This window comes from Leuresthes tenuis, unplaced genomic scaffold (genome assembly GCF_036924035.1).
Source record: "Leuresthes tenuis unplaced genomic scaffold, fLeuTen1.0.hap1 SCAF_5, whole genome shotgun sequence".
NCBI classification, from domain to species: Eukaryota; Metazoa; Chordata; class Actinopteri; order Atheriniformes; family Atherinopsidae; genus Leuresthes; species Leuresthes tenuis.
Window position 1 is genome coordinate 22,514,169 of NW_027325359.1, and position 19,617 is coordinate 22,533,785.

General features: G+C 37.6%; 1 protein-coding gene across 1 annotated transcript in view; it reads right to left on the reverse strand.

Moving 5' to 3' along the window:
- Positions 1-1,376: 1,376 nt before the first annotated feature.
- ptprz1a (protein tyrosine phosphatase receptor type Z1a) overlaps positions 1,377-19,617 on the reverse strand; it is a 103,238-nt gene continuing 84,997 nt past the window's right edge. The window contains exons 19-31 of the mRNA XM_072386460.1: positions 18,090-18,166; positions 16,508-16,642; positions 15,920-16,054; positions 13,738-13,901; positions 13,520-13,655; positions 13,212-13,358; positions 12,448-12,541; positions 12,203-12,276; positions 11,042-11,158; positions 10,423-10,596; positions 5,947-6,089; positions 5,697-5,832; positions 1,377-1,982 (exon numbers count right to left, since the gene is read on the reverse strand). Of these exons, the coding sequence (XP_072242561.1) occupies positions 1,839-1,982; positions 5,697-5,832; positions 5,947-6,089; positions 10,423-10,596; positions 11,042-11,158; positions 12,203-12,276; positions 12,448-12,541; positions 13,212-13,358; positions 13,520-13,655; positions 13,738-13,901; positions 15,920-16,054; positions 16,508-16,642; positions 18,090-18,166 (1,676 nt within the window). The 3' untranslated portion in view covers positions 1,377-1,838. The remainder of the gene's footprint in view (positions 1,983-5,696; positions 5,833-5,946; positions 6,090-10,422; positions 10,597-11,041; positions 11,159-12,202; positions 12,277-12,447; positions 12,542-13,211; positions 13,359-13,519; positions 13,656-13,737; positions 13,902-15,919; positions 16,055-16,507; positions 16,643-18,089; positions 18,167-19,617) is intronic.

Below are 19,617 nucleotides of genomic sequence, written 5' to 3' on the forward strand. Positions count from 1 at the left end.
GGTGGACATAACATTTTAATATTAATTGATTATGTAATATTTTTTAATTGTTTTAATAATTTGTAGTATTTGGTTATTATATTATATTGTTTGAATGAAGAGCAGATGCTTGATTGTTAAGATATGGAAAAAAGATAAGCCATAAAAATATTGCCATTTTAAGTCATGTAGCTTTTATTATTTATTTTTCTATCTATAGCATATACATCTGCCAAAGCGCTGAGGACATCTATTTCATTGGATGTTGTAGACCATGTGCAAGCAGCTGCTTAAGTTAGCTTTCAGTACCCTCTGTTCTCATGAGATTTTTTTTGTGACAACCATGATCCAGGACTGTCTTCGTGCTCTGTGAGCACTTATTGAGGTGTCTTCCTGGAGTTTACACTTCTATTTACTTCTATCGATTGCAGACTACAAGTAAGTAAGTAAATTGACAATAACTACAGCTCTCAAAGAATTCTCCATTCCAGGGTGGGAACTTACATCAATGTTTATGTCCATAAATTATGTTCTTTAAAGCCTTTTTTCCTAAATCTATCAGCAAATTCTATGTAATCCCAAAACTATGCTGTCTAAAAGCACAAAATGTTGCAGTTTCACAAGACACAGTTGATTTGCTTACTTATAAGGAGGAGCTATGACTAATGTCATAGTTCAGGGTTAAAAATCATCACAAGATGGCAGTGTATGTGTAGGCTGTTGTTTTGTTGCATGTAATATGATGTAATAATGGTCCATGGATATTCAAACATGTAAGCACCAATAATATTTTTCTAAACATAACTTATTTTTTCTGGTCTTTAAATCTAATCTGTAACCCTAACCACATACTTTTGCATCTTAACAATTTAGGAGTGAGAAGAAAAGTGAGGAATTGTGAGTGATTTTTAGGTTGACAACTGTGAGAAATGTGGAGTAAAATTGGTTTTATCTTGCATGAAAGTCAGCAAACTAACACAATCTATCAACTGTCTTTTATACATAGACTAATATACCTATCATATATTTTTATTGAGACTAAGATGATGTAGCTGTAAGTCCATTCACAGTAACAAAATAACAGGCTTTTTCTTCTCATTATTATTTTTATTCATGTAATCCCTTTACTAATAATCCAACAGTGTTTCCCATCCAGCAAAAAAAACAAATATGAGAGTGACCCATGCATCACGTTAAGTCTGTTACAAACCAAGTTAAAAGTGTTGATATTCTCCAGCTAAGAAATAATAATTTAACCATTTGTATACCAAAAAAAATGCTAATATCAAAATCTAAAAGTATAAATAGAAATTTGGTCCATCAAGATTATTACTATAGACTATTACTTTAGATTATCATTATTCAATTATTCCAGGCCTTAAATATATCTATATATATAGATATCTATTTAACTGCCGTTGAACACTGTTACTACTTTTGAAATGGTAAATAGATAGTGAGTACAGCGAAAAAGCTCTATACAAGTTAAAGTATCATTTAAAGTAAGAGGCGCCTTTCTCTATTTTTCCCAATTTGGCTTGGTGTTAGTAAATACAAAAAAATTTAAAGAGTTAGTACAGTAAACTGTCAGTACATTATTACAACTGTTAATCTATAGCTTGTATCAAAGTTAGAAGTGTAGGATAAATAATGCAAAAAGGCATACATTATACAGCTATCACAGCCATCAAGGAAGAAAGTCTTTGAAATCATTTCAGTCTCAAAGTCTAACATGAAGGGTCCTTAACAATGTGTATTTTTGTTAAGTAGTGTGCGGCTTAAGAAGTTATTTTGGTGGTTAAACAGGAAGAACAAAATGTTGTTTGGCAAAGTATAGTTCTTTGTATTTTTGTGGGACATTACACCAGGGATTCAAGGCTCTCGGTGGTGCTGGTTGCTCCCGTCATGATGGTTCCATTGTCGTCAGAGCACTGGAGGACTTTCTCATCTTCTTGTGTCCCAATGAGACTCATCATGGCTTTGTATAGGAATTGGTAGTCCTCCTGGAAAATAGATCTGATTTAGTATCCTGGTATAAATTTTCCAACATGGCATTTTTGCAGACATATAATCAAAAAATTTTTAACCAGTTTAAAAAAGTTTAACCAAGGTAGCATTTGTTCATTATCTATTTTTTTCATTCAATTAATGCTTGTTTAGCTCATTTGCTGTGCGTTGTGAAGACTCTAACGTATTGTCGTAAATCATTTTGAGTATTCTAATTTAAGAGTCTCTATTTGATTTATTTCTGATTTTGCAGCAATCATGCTTACTGTTATATTAGATAAGGCCCAAGCACTAGAACCCTACTGTACTAGATCTGTAGAGTTTCATCTGCTCCTTGTTCTTCTTCTCCTCCTCCTCATTCAGCAGCTTTTTTCAGGGCTTTACCATACTCAAAAACTCATTACTACGATTCCACCCCAACTGATGATACTTCTTAATGAAAATCCTAAGAGCTTCAATAAGGGCAACTGGATTCATGATTTTGCCAGCAGAAAAGGGATAATGCCCTGTGGTTCTCAACACAGCTGATTATCAAAGAAAAATAACAACATTGCTGAGTGATAACACCACCTACAAGGCCCTGAAGAAGGACCCTACAAACAACTAGAAGAAGAAACTCCCAAGTTTTTTTTTACATAAATCTGGATCAAACAATACTGTCCGAGAAGATAAGAAGAAATTCTGCAAAGGCTGCACGGTGGTATGGTGGTTAGCACGGTCGCCTCACAGCGAGAGGGTTTCAGGTTCAACTCCTGGCTGGGGGCTTTCTGCATGTTCTCCCTGTGTATGCATGGGTTCTCTCCGGGTATTCCGGCTTCCTCCCACTGTCCAAATGGATAACATGCAGGTTAGGTTAACTGATGTCTCTAAAATTGTCCTTAGGAGCGCCTGTGTGTGGTTGTTTGGCCCGTTTGGCCCTGTGATGAACTGGCAACGTGTCCAGGGTGTACCCCGCCTCTCGCCCGACGGATTAAGCGGGTATAGAAAATAGATGGATGGAAATTCTGCAAAGATATTATAATTCCATATGTGGCTAAACTAGAAAAAACATCTTTGAAAAGAGGAGGTGGTCTCAGGTATCACCTTCTCAGCGCTAACAATGCACTCCTCGCAGGCAGTGTCACAACCATTCACATCTTGGAATCTGTGACCAAAACTAAGACTTAGACAATTCATAGCCAGACTCCCCACCATCTCGCTTATAACTGAAGAAGCATTTCGGATAAGAGGTAAAACGTCTACAAGATCCAAGAAGGAATCCAATTGCCCTTATTCAAGATCTTAGGATTACCATGACCTGGATGACTGAGAATCTACCTAAACATATTCTCGATGAAAACTGTCACATGGCATTGCCCAGGCTATGTGTCAAAGTTCGATGTCTCACAATGATACAGGAGGTTGTTATAATTCACACATACATTGTCTGATCCACCCCAGATTGTACATGTACAATCAGTCAAAGCTTGAAAAGACTTATATGTATATATTCAGTTATAATTAAAGCATGGCCTTGTGACAACAGGAAGTATGTGTCTCCTCAAGCTTGGACAGCTGATACTTCAGACCTTGATGCTGCTTCATCAAGGTGTGAAGTTCTTGATACTTTATCAAAGTTTGCTTTGTCACAGGTCAGGTAGCAATTCCTGTAGCAATAGGAAGCAACAGAGATAAATACATGATTTATTGCATCTAGGATGTTGACCCAAGCCACTTTAAACTTGGGCAGTAAGAAAGTTGGAAAATGGTGTTCTACGAGTTTAGAATAATCTCAAGTACTCTGGAAAGCTGTGGGTTGTATGAATACAAAAAGTAACTGTTCAACTAGAAAACATTCAGTTAACAAAGTAATCTTGTTGCAATGTTAATATTTCAAAAAGTAACAGCATAACTCCTTAGAAGTTGGTATACCTCATTAGCTAAACGTTAGCATCATCTGCTGCTAAACGAAAAAAGAAAAAATCCATGAGGACTTATACCTCAGATACTTCTGATTCTGAAGTTCAAGCACTTAGAATTGGAACTAATCCTTCTTTGTGACACAGTTTCTTCAGTCCAGTGTTGAACTGAACCAAGTTGTTAAAACAATCAGAAGCAGAGCGATTGCTACACATACAAAGTCTTTAGCTAACTCTTGCTGGAACATTACCTTCAAATATAGTTTATCCAATACTGTTTCTATAGACTGTTTCCAAGCTCTCTGACCTAAGAACAACCATAGCCTCATCTAAAACAGCAAGATGTATTTTAGACCCAATCCCAACCAAATTGTAGAAGGAGCTTTATCCCTTAATCAACACTTTCATATTAAATCAATCAGTCCTTCTTGGCAGGCTATGTAACACAGAAAATTAAAGTTGAGGTATCTTTACTTAAGAATAATATATATATAATAATAAAAATAATATTGAATACTGATGTTAGTTAATTATAGACCTACATCCAATATCCCTTTTATGTCTAAAGTTCATGAAAAAATAACTGCGGCTCAACCTTGTGATAATCTTCATATAATCGGCAATGTATTAGTTGGACCAATTTGGATTATAATGAATTTAATTTATTTAATTTGATTTTAATTGGCTTTAATTGGCCTGTATCTTTGTAGTGCCTTTAAATGACATTTGTTGTGATTTGGCAAACTGAATTGAATTTTACTGAATGAAAAAGTAAGGGGCTAAAGATTATTGAAAGTTCACAAAATCTGATGCGTGTGTAAGTAAAGTCTATTCGGTGTGAAGCTAAGCCATTATGTGTGAAAAAAATGGCCCTTTTGCGCAACCCAAAAAATGTCAACAAAGCAGTCCCTGCTTCACTGATTCAGATTCACTGATGTAAAAAAGATTTGCAACACAACTCAAGACCTATAAAAAAATTATTGAAGCCATCCTCTGAACCCACTGGGCAGTCTACCTTGTTGAATATTTTAATTTCTTAAAATACTTTTGTCAGGTATCCCTGCATCCCTGCCTGAATACATATGCATGCAATTATTAAGGACATGCTACACCCACACTTTGTCTTAACAATACTTTGTAGACTTTGATGTAAAGCTTTTTGTCCTCATTTACATAACACTTGGACAGTAAACTCCCAAGGAATTGATGATACCTTAAAGGTAAAACTACATTTTTGGCAGCTTGGAGACAATGGCAGATAAGCATACTTTTCTATATCAATTTGAAACAAAAATCACATTTTCCACTGGTTGACATCAGAGAGCAAGTACGTATTATAAAACTAGAGCTCCACATCATATGTGTAAACCTAACCAATCCATCAAATGAAGGCAACTAATACTAGCCAGTAAAAAGCAGAGGGAGGTCGTGACTTTGTCTTTATAGGAAAACAAAAATTACTTTTAGTACAGTACTGATAGTAATGCACACAAAAAGAGGATATTCAGAGGTTAGTATACTCTGTGATGACAAAAAAAAAATGGGTACACTCTGTATACCCCTGTATACCCTGCAATACACTGCTAACTATATGTGATCTTTTGTAAAGAAGATCATACTGGAAGATAATGAACTTCAAGTGCCTTTAGTTTAGTAATACTTTGGCTATTAAATTGTTTAAAATTATACTGTATGATAACTGAAAAAACACGTTTATTAGATTAAATTATAACTAAGATTAAGAATTCATTTTGCAAGTCACACAAAATATGTAATGGATAAAACATATTGTGAGACAGACAAAAGCCTCACAATGTTGTTGAAGATTCCTGGTCTCGTGAGGTTTATCAGCTTTGCCATTTGGAATATGTCGACTGACCCTTCAGCATCCAGCTGGTGAGTCAGAGATGACAGAGCGCAGAACGTTCCTGCTGTGACACCACCCACACTGAAAAAAGAAGAAAAATAATGTTCTGATTTTACTTGGAATACTATGTAAAAAAGAAATAACCCAAAGGTCATCATTTCAATGATAATTGTATCTAGTTAATGTGGATCTTACTCATCATGGACGACAGTAGGGGTGTCCTTGCCAGACATCTCTTCTTTCACCAGGTTCAGCAACTCAAAGATGTGGCTGATGGGACTGTCTGGGTTTGGCCAGCAGGAAGCACGGTAATGTTTAACCTCCAGAACATAGTCCTTCTGTCCAAATCAGGAGAGATAACAGTCGTCACAGACAGAAGTTCATAAGATGGCAAAAATGTCACCTTTAACACAAACTGTTTGGAATTAACATAGGATAATTTTAGATTTCGAGAAAAACCCCAGCAACATTTATGTGGTAATCGGCTGATATGTGATGACATTTCGCAGTAAGACGTCGTGCACTGGTTGACTAGACGTCCTCTTTTTCCCGGACATGTCCTCTTTTTGAGAGCTAAAAATTGCATCCTGCTGGAATTTCAAAATCATTTTGCTCTATCTCAGCCTCAAATATGTTGACAAACAATTTTGCATTTCACTCCCTATATTTTCTTATTATTTTATACTCTCTCCTAATATCCCTACAGCATAGATCAGGTGGAACTGAGTGGGTGGGAGGAAGGTTTGGACAGGGTCTCTCTCTTTATGTCTCACCTTCTTGCACAGTCTCTGACTATAGATCGGTCAATCGCCTTCTCTCTTCAAATATTCAATTGGTCAGCACTATGATGAGCATCAATGACAACCCTCAGCATGAGTTTCTCTGTTTACAACAGCACATGGCGCGGGAATCCAGAGAAACTAGAGAAAAAATACTCATGTTTTCATCTTAGTTGTGATGCATGGGATGCTCCGTGCATGACATTCAAAGTGATGGACAAATGATTAATTTAAACTGTGGCCATATAAAGACATAGGTTTTAAATTTTATAAATAATTTTATTGTTATTGCTTAATAAATAAACAAACATTGAATAGAAAGAATTAACACTTGGCCAAAAGTTATCTTTGAGCACATTAAAGCACCACACTAAAAGTGGCCTGAATGCCACAGCAATATTTTTTTCAGTTACACTTTATTTAATCTCTGGCCAAATCAATCAAGCAATAAGACAAGTTGTTGTTTTATGTTGTGGAAAGTAGCCAATATAGATCCAGTGGAAACATTCAAACGTTCAGTGTAAAGTAGGCCTAATGCCCACACTGCTCTTAATGGCCAATGAAGCTCATTATCATACCGTAGAACCCTTGACTGTGGACACATTTGTATGCATTCACATGGCCATGGTGCCATATGCAATACACTACATTTATCTACCAGTCAAGCTAGGTTCATCACCAACTTGTTTAAGTTTCTATTAGATTTTCCCCACTCAGCGAGACGCCAGCTGATGAAAAACCCTGGTAATTGTCAGCTCCATAGTCAGAAACGTGGCATTAAAGACATACATTTGACCATGGTCACAGAATCCTATTTATAACTGCTGGCTAAGGATAAGCGTAAATACAGTAAAATAGTTATTCATGTCGACGGTAATGACATCTCATTCCGCCAATCGTCATCAAAATGAATGTTGCATCAGTATGTGATTTTGCCAAAACAATGTTGGACTCCATAGTTTTCTCTGGGCCCCTGCAAAATTTGACCAACGATGACATGTTTAGCTGCTTGTCATCCTTCAATTGCTGGTTGGCCAGGTGGTGTCCAGCAAACAATGTGGGCTACATTGATAATTAGAAATCTTTCTGGGGAAAATCTGGTCTAATTAGGAGAGACAGAATCCATCCCACTTTGGAAGGAGTGGCTCTCACATCTAGAAATATTCAATATAAAATTAAATAGGATTTTCTCAAAGTGTACACAGTCCTACTCCCTCTTTTAATCATATATTTGATATTGTGCTGACTTGTGGCATTGAGAGTGAAAAAATTAAAGTTTTTCCCTCTTTTATCTGACCTTTTTTTTTCACTTTTGAGTTACATTACTTGACTACACTTACGTGCATTTCAAATGCTTCAACATGTTATTGGAACTGCATTGGGCTGGTTTTAGTTATTTATCTATTATAGATTCCAGCTTGTTCATGCAAACAAAGAAATCTTTCTCACACATAAGAGTAAGTTAAAGAGTTTTGCAGGGTTCTGTGTTTGCACCAATTCTTTTCATTTTATACATTCTTCCATTAGGTAATCTTATAAGATGGAATGACATAAATTTCCATTGCTATGCTGATGATACTCAGCTGTACTTATCTATGAAACCAATAGGTTGGCCAGACTAACCCGGAGACAAAATGTTTGTCAAGACAAGGAAAAATGCAACTTTGCAATGCCAACGATTTAGGAATATCGCAACCATCAGTCAGCCGTGCCATAAACCATCAACGTGCCCTGTAGACCACATATCATGCAACAGTTTATTCTGGACAATCAGCAACTACACAGGATCAAAGCCAACTTTATGGTAATTGCAGGTGCTATTGACGCGACGCATGTCAAAACAATTGCGCCATCAATAGACGAGGACATGTTTGTCAATCAAAAGAAAGTCCACTCCATCAACACGCAGGGTGTTTTTGATGCAAATTTTAACTGATGTTGTTGCAAAGTGGCCTGGATCTACCCATGATTCGTGTATTTTAATGGAGAGCGGTCTGAGGCAGCTTTTTGACAGGCACCATGTACCAGGTGGATGTCACTTGCTGGTTGACTGTGGCTTTCCCTGCAAGACGTGGCTGTTGACACCCTCTCAATACACAACCGGGAGCGCAGTTAAAGTACAAGGTGTGATTACTCAGATTACGTCTAGCCCTATACGTAAAAACATCGTATAGGCTCGTTGTCGCCTTTTAATTCATTTGAATCCATATTTATTATAGTTTACCCTGAGCCAAATTTCCCCTAAACAACCCCTCTCCTCTCCAGCACAAACTGGGCCAGCAGTAACAACTGGTCCTGGCCTGGGACCAATTAGGCTTTTGCTTGCGTTTGGGTCTTCACTAGTTTCACTCATCATGACTTGAACGGCTGACATTTAAAGGGTTAATGCTGGGAATATGCTCATTGGATAATTGATCATTTGCAGGTTGCAAATTAATTACCTCGATGATTTAAAGCAATTGATGTATTTGTATTGTTTGCTCTCTTTCTCTCTCTTTTGACCAGAATCTATCCTTTGATATACAAATAAAACTGCCTTCTTTTAACTTTGTAATATTGCCAAAATCAGGAACATCCTGTCTCAGAGCGATGCAGAAAAACTGGTCCATGAATTGGTTACTTCAAGATTTGACTACTGTAATTCTTTATTATTGTCCCACAAATTCTCTGAAAAGCCTCTACTAGCTGATCCAAAATGCTGCAGCCAGAGTTCTGATGAGAACTAGCTTCTCTTCATTGGCTCCCTGTAAAAAATCAGAATAGAATTATTCTCCTCACTTATATGTCCGAGCTCCATCATACCTTAAAGATGTCATTGTGCAATATTTTCCAAACAGAGCTCTCAGACTGCAGATCTACTAGAATAGAATAAAATAGAATAGGTCTTTCTTATCATTGTCACATGTACAATGAAATTAAATTAAGTACTAGTGGTTCCTTGAGTTTTTTAAAGTAGAATGGGAGGCAGAGCCTTCAGTTATCAGGCCCCTCTCTTATTGAACCAGCTGCCAGTATACGTTCGAGAAGGAGACAAACTTTCAAACTTTCCTTTTTTGACAAAACTTATTGTTAGGGGTGGCTCTGGTGACCCTGAAACATCCCATAGTTATGCTGCTATAGTCCTAGATTGCTGGGGGACATCTCAGGATACATCTTTCCTCACTCATTTCTCATGTTCTCATTTTTATCTATGCACATATGAAATTATTGTTGTCATTAACTTGTGTTTCTCTGTCTCAGCAGGTATTCTTTGAATGGTGTTATGGTGCTTGTTGTCCCCTCTTTCCTGTCCCCTCAAACCCCAGCTGGTCGAGGTGAATGGCCACCCTTCCTGAGTCTAGTTCTGCCAGAGGTTTCTTCCTGTTAAAAGGGAACCTTGTGCTTGGTCAGGATCGGATATTGCATCTAAGAGAAGTTTCAGTGCAATCTATCGGTTTCCTGAGTCTCGACTTTGTAACAATGGATTCTAATTGGCTTGAATTGGATTGTATCTTTGAAGTGCCTTGAGATGACATTTGTAGTTTGGTGATATATGAATAAAACTGAATTGAACTGAATGTGGAATCGTAGTTTTACTTTTTGAGTCACTTACCGTAGTAAATTGCACCCAACAGATTTTTTCATTTTCTTTGTCAAACTTTTTGCTCATACCGCCCAACCTAACAGGAGGAAGTGAATGGTCTTTAAGAATAAGACCGACGACCCAATCTGGATACAAAATCTTGATAAAATAAAACTGTATGATCTAAATAATAACACCATAAGATAAAACTAAATATATAGTTATTCTTTTAGAACTGGCAGAGCCTTTCCTTTACAGTTCTTACAATCAGTTAGACCGCAAATTAATTCATGTTGTAAGTGAAGCTGGCATCTTCAGGACTGGACTAACTTGTGTAGCTTCCAGTATGTAGTCCTGTACTACCAGTCTGTCCTCACTGGACAGACAAACATAGGTTTTGCTCCTCTCAGTGACTGTGAATGTCCCGTAGCTGATTGGTTGCCCTTTGTGGGGCCAGAAAACATATGGCTCCATCTCTCCATTCGTCTGACAACAAAGGAAGTCCTATTAAAAAAGATAAATGACAGTATAATCCATCATTGTGACTTTTAAAGAAACAATTTATGTATCTTGTATTACATTAATATTTCTATGGATTGATATGTTTAAAAAATACTCATTTATGACAAGTCAAGTTAGTCATGTTTAGTCTTCTAAGGGCTTTACTATAAGCCACATTCACTCAATCATACACACATTTATAGCATAGTCTGTGTTCTGTGATGGATTTACATCTACAGCCTATACTTAAAAGTGTTACTTTTAGAAACAAAAATTAATTTCTTATTATTAATAATTAATTATTAATTATTATTAATTTCTTAATGTTAAGTTAAGTTCTGTAAAAACCAAAACTTTAACATACAAGGGCAAAAAATTTAGACAACCCAACAGTACGATGACTCTCCAAATCTTGTCAATAATGCCATTTGATTTAAAAATCACTCACCCCAGGCAGCGATACTATGACCTGAACATTGTGATCCCATATCATCCTCCAGAAGTCCTTTATAGTGCCAGGCAAAGGATTCTGAGTAATAATGAACTCAGCGCTTAGCCTGTAACCCTAAAAAACAAAACCATGGCTTCAAACTCAGAAAATGGCAATGGCTCACATTTCTCATAACAAAAAAACACAACATTGCTGGCTCTCTAAAAAACATATTTATAATAACAAATAATAACAAATTCTTCTCTCCATGTTCAATATCAGAAAACAAAAGGTGGAACTAGAATTTCTTCTTCTCTCTGCATGGTTCACACCTTGTGCTGTCTAAGCCTTTATCATTACCCAATGGCATTCAGATCAGAACCTTAATGCGTTGGAAATATCACAAAAATATTAATGATCTTTGCTATTGTGACATTTACCATATTTTCCGCACCATAAGACGCACCTAAAAGCCTTAGATTTTCACAAAAAACAGCTGTGCGCCATATAATCCGGTGTGCTTTATGTGTGCACCGGATTCCAAAATCTGTCACGGATACCGCCATTTTGAATTTACCGCAGGGAGCGCCGAGCATTCATCGGGGCATTAAGTCCCCTCACCGCTCTCCCTTCGCGCTGCTCACTGCCACGTTCACTTTTGCCGTGCCTCTTCACTCTCGTACATTAGAAATGATTGGCAACTGGCCACTTCCGTCGCTCGCTTTGCGTTTGGTGTGAATCCAGGGTCAGGCGGATCCCAGCCATTCATTCTGAATGGAGCGAAGATTGTATGGAGCTTGTACTTAGCGATTAAATCGTGTCATCATTAATGCTTTTGCCCATGTCTCAGTGAGTGCCAGTTCTTCAGTCTGAGATGGGCGATGCAGACCGATGTGTAGTTTATAAGTGTAAAAACGACGACGATGTATGGGTTAAGTACAGAAATGGACCCCATAACTGAGGGTGTGCTTTATAATCAGGTGAGCCTTATAGTGCGCAAAATACGGTACATGAAAGTGATGAAGGTATTATAGTGCCTCCAAATTTGCTAAAAATGGATGAAAGTCTTAAAAATGTCTTTACACTATACCAGTGAAACACATATCAAACAGATCTTCATCTTCAAATCTGTCTCTGGGTGAGAGAAAACCTAAGCAGAGTTACAGTGTTTACTCTTACAGGAATGTACGAGGCATTGATATAGTCCGAAGTTTCTTCCGCCGTTATAGACAGACATACTCGTGACCTGTCAACTGCAAAAAGAGAAAAGAGATGCAGTTTATTTCTCCCAAAAAAATTTGCTTGAGTCTGAGTCCAGTAAACAGTACCTTATGAGGAAAATCAAAGTTTTAGCATATGCAGTCTTACTGATGACTTCTGACCTTTAAATACAGTAAAACATCACAAAAATGTGACAGACTTACGAGGTATCAGAGAGCAGTTTCTGTTCTTGTTACGGTTGCTTTGCTCCAGAGCTGCAGAGAAGTCATTCTGCTTCGCTCCAGAGTGACACACGAGCTATAGAAAACATCAATCAAACATCAAACATTTCAACCCCCAACTGGTGGCTGCCCTCCCTGAGTCTGGTTCTGTTAGTTTTGGTGCAATCTATTGGTATCCTTAACTATGCAACTTTTTTTTTAGTTAGCTCTGTATGAATTGGACCAATTTCAAATTTAATTAATTTGATTATGATTGTATTACAGTTAAATGGATTCTAAATGGCTTGATTTAGACTGTATCTTTAAAGTGACTTGAGATGACATTTGTTGCGACTTGGCACAATAGATAAATAAAATTAGCAATAATCACTCTATCAGTCTATGCACCACTATGGTACAATGAAAACATAAGCTACAGCTGAATAAATCACATTTCTAAAGAAAGTTTTTTATTTTACCGGTTTACATATATATTCTTTACTTGAGTGTTAAAATACTGTCTGCACCTAGTGTCCAGCGTTTCCTGCCTTACGGGAGGAATTAATTGGGAATTGGGACATTTTGAGTTTTGAACCATTTCCTGTCAGGTGGGCAATAATCAGTCAGTCAAAAGATTTCAGAATATAGTTTAAAATGTTTTTAAGAGACATCCAGTCGTCATATTCAACAGTAAAATTTAGTGTGGATTTCCAGTCTTCTCTGAGGCTTTTCTATAAATGAGCCACTGATGAGCCCTTGATGCTCACCTCGAATTGTTTGTGCAGTTGAGTCCTCCCAGTAGGCCCCGTGGTAAGCATCTCATCCACATACCTGTGCAGGTGAGCTTCCTCAACCTCTGTCTCTCCAAACAAGATGGCTTCCACCAACGCATTGTGGATAAAAACATACTGTTCCTACATTGAGTGGGCAAATTGTTTAGACAGAGTTTACACAAAGATAATGGTCCTTGTTCAAGTGTACGTAAAGATTTTTCAGAAATTAGTCATCCCTTAATATGTACATAAATGTTCATTGGGTTGACGACTGAAATTGACAGATATGCATGGACAGAGACCTCAGTCTGAACCAGAAAATTTCTCTGTGTGTGGATGTGTTTTAGGAAGCCTTTGATGTTGACTGTGCCTTCATCCTTTATCTGCTTCAGCATGCTGTCAATGACAATGTATGTGCCCATCTGGCCAACACCAGCACTGCACAGAAGCAAAGTAAGAAAAAGATGATTCCAAGATTTACAAAAGTGAGCAAGACTATGAAAACATGGCTTCATCTTACCTGCAGTTCACCACCACTGGCCCAATGTTGTCTGTCTTGGCTTTGGATGACTTGCAGATGAAGCTGAGCAGGGGCAGAGCAAACTCTGGGACGCCAATGTCTGGCCACTGAGTGTAATGATATTGTATCACTGTCCGCTCATTGACCCTTCCCTTCTCAAAGCCCTGCAAGTGGATGAGATGAAAGATGAAGTTGCTGATAGAAAAATATTAACAGTGACTCACCGCCATTGGTTATGTTATGACGATGAGGCATGCTGATACAGAAGGATTTGTGCTAATGTTTTCTAACCATAGCTATAGCTATGGCTGGAAAAAAAGCTAGCATAAGCAACAGTGATGTAGGCAGATACGAGATTGATGTGTGACATCAGAGTCCATCCTTATTTGCAGAGCAGTAGCTGCTCTGCACCAAACTTGTGTTCAAGGTGCTGTACCATTATTATTACTGTTTACAGCGTGTTTTACATGCCACAGCTGTTTTGTAAGTTACATGAATGTTGATTTTGTCTGCTGACACTGGGGTGATGAAATAAGGAGGTACAGTCTCAAGATCCTTTAAGAGACTTATGAGTTGATACAAAGTTTTAAGGGGCTGATGAATCACTGCCTACAATGTGTTTGACTTTCTGACAAAAGAAACAGAAAAATATGTGAACGATAGCAGCTTTTTTTGAGTTTCACCTGTATTCGTATACACAAGCTTTACTGTTTATGCAAAAAGCATGTGTGAAGCCTCATAGTCCATTTAAGTCAAGATGAGCATACACATGGAGGAATTTTTCATACAATGAAAAAATTTTATGTCGCAATAATTATTTTTCCTTATGTTCTATCTAGTGTAATTCATTACTATATTCTTGTTAAAATTAGAAAAAATAATAGCTTGTTTATCTCTGGGTTGGCCAGTTGATGTACTGGCGACCCGTCTACGGTGTCGCCTGCCTTTCACCGAATGGCAACTGGGATAAGCTCAAGCCCACACAACCCCGATTTGGATTAGATAAGTATGAAAAATAGATGGATGCACTGATGTATATACTTTAGTTAAGTGTATGAAAGTATTTCAGTCGTTTGTATGAGTGTTTTAGTAGTGTGTGAAGCAGTGCTTCAAGTAGTGTGTATCAGAGGAAAATTGGGCATGTCCATACTGAAACAAGTATTTCACTTGTATTTATGCAAGGTTTCAGTATAATTTGTGATTTTGGTTTCACAGGTGTGTATGAATGCTAATTCTAAATAATGCCCCTAACGGCTCCTCACAGTTTGTCTCTGAGTTGACTGGCAACCCCTCCAGAATGTACCCCATTACATCCAATTGCAGCTGGGATTAAGCAGGTATAGATGGATAGACGGATGGGTGAATCTCAGCTGGAACCTTTCTGTGGTCAGTAAGTTCTCCCCAGGCAGAATCTAGATAGTTATTTCTGACACAATTGCTGCTGTCACTCAGTACGTTTGATGTTGCTGGCCTGGTCTGAACCCCTGAGCATCGACCCCTTGACCCAGTACATGTGTATAGAAGGGGAATGGAATTATTAACTCAAGTATGTCAAACGTTGTGATGTGATGGACTGTGTTTTAAAATGGTAAGGACACTCTGCTGCTGTTAACTTTTTCTATTGGAGATCAGTGCAAGTAAATATAGTTAATCACTAAGTTACGTGAATAGCGATATTTGCCAGATCAAGCTTTGGTTATAAAAGTAGGATTTTCTGGAAATACTTTCAAATATGTTTTAATAATGCTTTAGGAGAGCACAAATTGATCCAAAGTTTTCAATGACTGCTTTTCACTCACAGTTTCTGATGTGTTTCTGTGTTTAACTGTCTGACAAAGGAAATATAAGAATATGTGAATGAGTGAAGTGTTATTGGGAATTTGGCTCTATCAATATACTACTCTTACAATTTATTATTTTAACAAGGAGATGCAAAAAGGACGTTTTGTGTATGTGCAGCATGCCAATGCCCATTTGAGTCTAACTGAGCTTAAAGGAGTAATTAAACTTCCTACCACATTATTTGGGTGTGTGTGTCTAGCTTTCAGAGCTTTAATTTCACATGATTTATGTTGTATGTACATTTACAACATAAATAATTTTTACTTGTATTTACACACACCAGATACTTTGTCATTTTTTTCTAGTCTCATGTAAATGACACTTACTGACAGCAGCTCACCTTTTTTGTGTGGGTATTCCTTATAGTGAAGGTCCTCTGAGTGTAGAAGGCAAGGACTTTGCATCTCTTCACTGTCACCAGGAGGCTGCCATACTCCTCCTGGACCTCCACTGGCCAATAGTGATCACACAAGCTCTGAGGAACAAACACAAAACAAAGGTAATATTTGTGGAATGACAATTTCAATATAATAGTTACGAAAAATCTGATTTGCATCTTTACTCCCAAAAGAAACGTTTGGACATCACTTTATTATTGTATTTTAGAATTCAAAATAAGTGGGGACATTTTGCATGAAGAAATAGAATAAAATAAAATGTGAAATTCATTCATTTCAGTTATATTCTGTAAAACATTTTGAATAAAGTTCAAAGATGTGAAAAAAATAATATAGAAATACTTTATTTTTATTCAACATAATCAGAATACTTGTGCAAACAGTTCAGCATGTGCAGTATTTTCTCCAGTGTCTCAGATCAGATTCAGTCTCTTTGTTACAATAAATACAATAAATGTTCTGGTATATTTGATGGTACAACCATAAATTCAATTTTACACTGTGACTGAACTGATAATCTGATTACCCACTTGTCCTTTTTCCTTCAAATTGGTAATCATGATGATGATGCCAACACTCTGCTCCCAGATCATCCTCCAGAAGTCCTCTTTGCTGGACCTCAGAGGGCCCTGAGCGGTGATATATGATTGTGACCTCTTAAAACCCTGAAGAACACAAAGTAGCTGCATAAGCTTTAAAAACTTGTATGTTGCTTGTATGTTGAAACTCATGGAATATAAAAGTTTGGGCGGTGTTGTTTAATTAAAGAGGCTGTCTGTTGCTGTAAAAAAAAGCTACTGGGAACGACAGCAGCTCAGCCACGAAGTGGTAGGCCACGTAAATAGACAGAGTAGGTCAGCAGATGCTGAGGCACAGTGCGCAGAGGTCGCCAACTTTCTGCAGAGTCAATCCCTACATACCTCCAAACTTCATGTGGCCTTCAGCTTAGGTCAAGAACAGTGCGTAAAGAGCTATGTGGAATGGGTTTCCATGGCCGGGCAGCTGCATCCAAGCCATACATCACCAAGTGCAATGCAAAGTGTCAGATGCAGTGGTGTAAAGCACACCGCCACTGGACTCTAGAGCAGTGGAGACGAGTTCTCTGGAGTGACGAATCACGCTTCTCCATCTGGCAATCTGATGGATGAGTCTGGGTTTGGCGCTTGCCAGGAGAACGGTACTTTCAAGCCACTTGTATTGAAAATACAAAGGTGTTTGATGTCATGTGTGATGACTTCTCACCAGTTAAATAGTACAATGTCAACACAACATTTTTGTTCAACATGGTTGTACGCATACTTGCTTTATATTGAAGAAGTTGAAGAAGACTGTGTCAAAAGGCACATCAAGTTATGAACATTTATATTCTTTAATGGTCACTCTGCTTGACAACATTTGAGGTATCACATGTGGCAGTTTTTTTTGAGGGTGTGTGTGTTCAGTGCAGCGTTTTTCCTTGCAGCCTGTTCTTGGGAGTAAAACACCTAACACAACCATAATCAATTTACCATTTTATTCCGAGTGAAACAGAAGGTTATTCGCCAAAAAGGCAAACACTTTTGCGAACGAATTTCTAAATCAAACTAAACTGAATGAGTCTTTCCTCATATGTTAAGGGGAGGCTGAAATACAACATAGGAAAGAGTGTCAAAGACTTTGTACACTCTTTAATCATTCATTTTAAATAGTGTAATAACCTTCAAATGACTGATGGCATGAAGTCTCCATCATAGTGTAAAGTACAGACACAGACACTTATAAAGTTAGTAAAAGCACTCTCTCCTTCAATATGCTTTGAACTACGTAACTTGTACTTTGGCTCTCTGGAGAGGCTGTAACTGCTGTGGTGCCTTTTTTGTGGCCACTACCTTTCACTAAACAACAAAATTCTTCGAAAGAGGTCTTAGCTGTGTGGGTACATGTATAATGGAGAGCCATGCAGTTCCCCACGACCAACATTACATCAATACATCACTTGGGTGGTTTAGAAATATGCATAGACTTTCTGAAGACAAGATTGTGTGTTTCACAAACTGAATAATCAAAAATGAGCCTTTGTGAAATAATGAAGGCATGAGTTTGTGCAGCTTGACAATTAGACCAACAGCTTACATGTATGTAGTTGATGCAGTCTGTCATCGTCCCTTGTTTGCAAGCCTGCAGTGAAAGCGGCATCCTGCTGTGGTCATCTGAGAGATATAAAGAAAACTACCATGAAAAGAGATCACTACGAAGGAGAAAAACATTTGAAAATGTGGTAATCATTTTTCATTTTTGTTAATGCAAATGCATTGTCAAAAATGAGCAAAATTTTGCAAATAAACAAAAAAATTGCTGAATTTGCTCTGTAGTTTTTAGTACACATTAGGCAAACCACAGGACAGTTGTGAACTATTTCAAACAATGGCTTAATATTGGGTGTTTTGGTAACTATTTGTTGAAGAAGGTCTATGAAACAAAATTAACTACAGTGTGTAATCATGCTACTTTACTAAACAAAAATAATCACCCAGTATGTAAATATGGAATAAATATCATTGGAAAACAATGTAGTTCAGTGGCAAAGAGAAATAAGCTACATTAGGCTTTGCTACAGAGAAAATAAAAGGTATATATCTATGTCACAGTTTTCTCTGGCCTTGTCTAAAGTGCTTAAATTGATGTCTCCTGAGTGGCAAAACAATTAAAGTGGCTATCGCTCCCAGTCATGTGATTGGGAGTATAACAAATTAACTTAATCTTTATTTAAAGACTGTTGGTCTCAACTGGTATCTTTGCAAACTTCCAAAGATCTGTGGGCATTGGACATTAACACGTGGCCAGAAATTCCAAATCCTAATGTCTATATGTAACTTATTTCTACATTGGAAAAATTCATGAAACACAGCCTGAAATAAACTGCTGGCTAATGTTTGGTTTATGCTCGCCATGCTCCCCCTATGAACAGTAACTGATGTCACAATAGTTGGCAGTCCTGGTGCTTTGGTGTTGTTTTAACCGGTCATGAACCTCTCGATTTTTACTGCATCTGCAACTTGTTTCAGTCACTGCAGACACTAGAAGAGATCGTTATACTTATCACATATGTAAAACTTGCTCAAAAGACATTGTAATTTTCTGTGTTTGATGTTACAGTTTGTTTTTAAATAAGACAAGCCACGCTTCTTGAAACACCTGAAAAAAAGAACAGGTCCATTCAAAGCCGAAGGGTGTACAACAATCTCACACATATATATATACACCACAGACTGACTGTTCTCTTCCCCAAAATATGACAATTATTCTGTTCATGCAGGTACATGTGACCAACAATTCCATTAAAAGACTATACAAACTCTGGTGGCAGTGACGTATAGAAATGGCATAATTTAAGTTAATGGTGATGATGCAGAAAGAATGTATTTCAGCCCTAACCACAATCATTTTCTAACCCTGCCAAAATAGTTTTTTATTTCTAACCCTAACCAAGTGATGTTATTTCCTAACACCTACCAGGAAGTGACAACATTTGATTGTAACATGTAACAGACTAAATGGCCCACCACATAGCTCAACTGGTTAGGCCAGCGCCCCACGTTCAGAGGCTGTAGTTCCTCGACGCAGCTGGCCCAGGCCCTATGCTGCATGTCTCTGCCCTCTC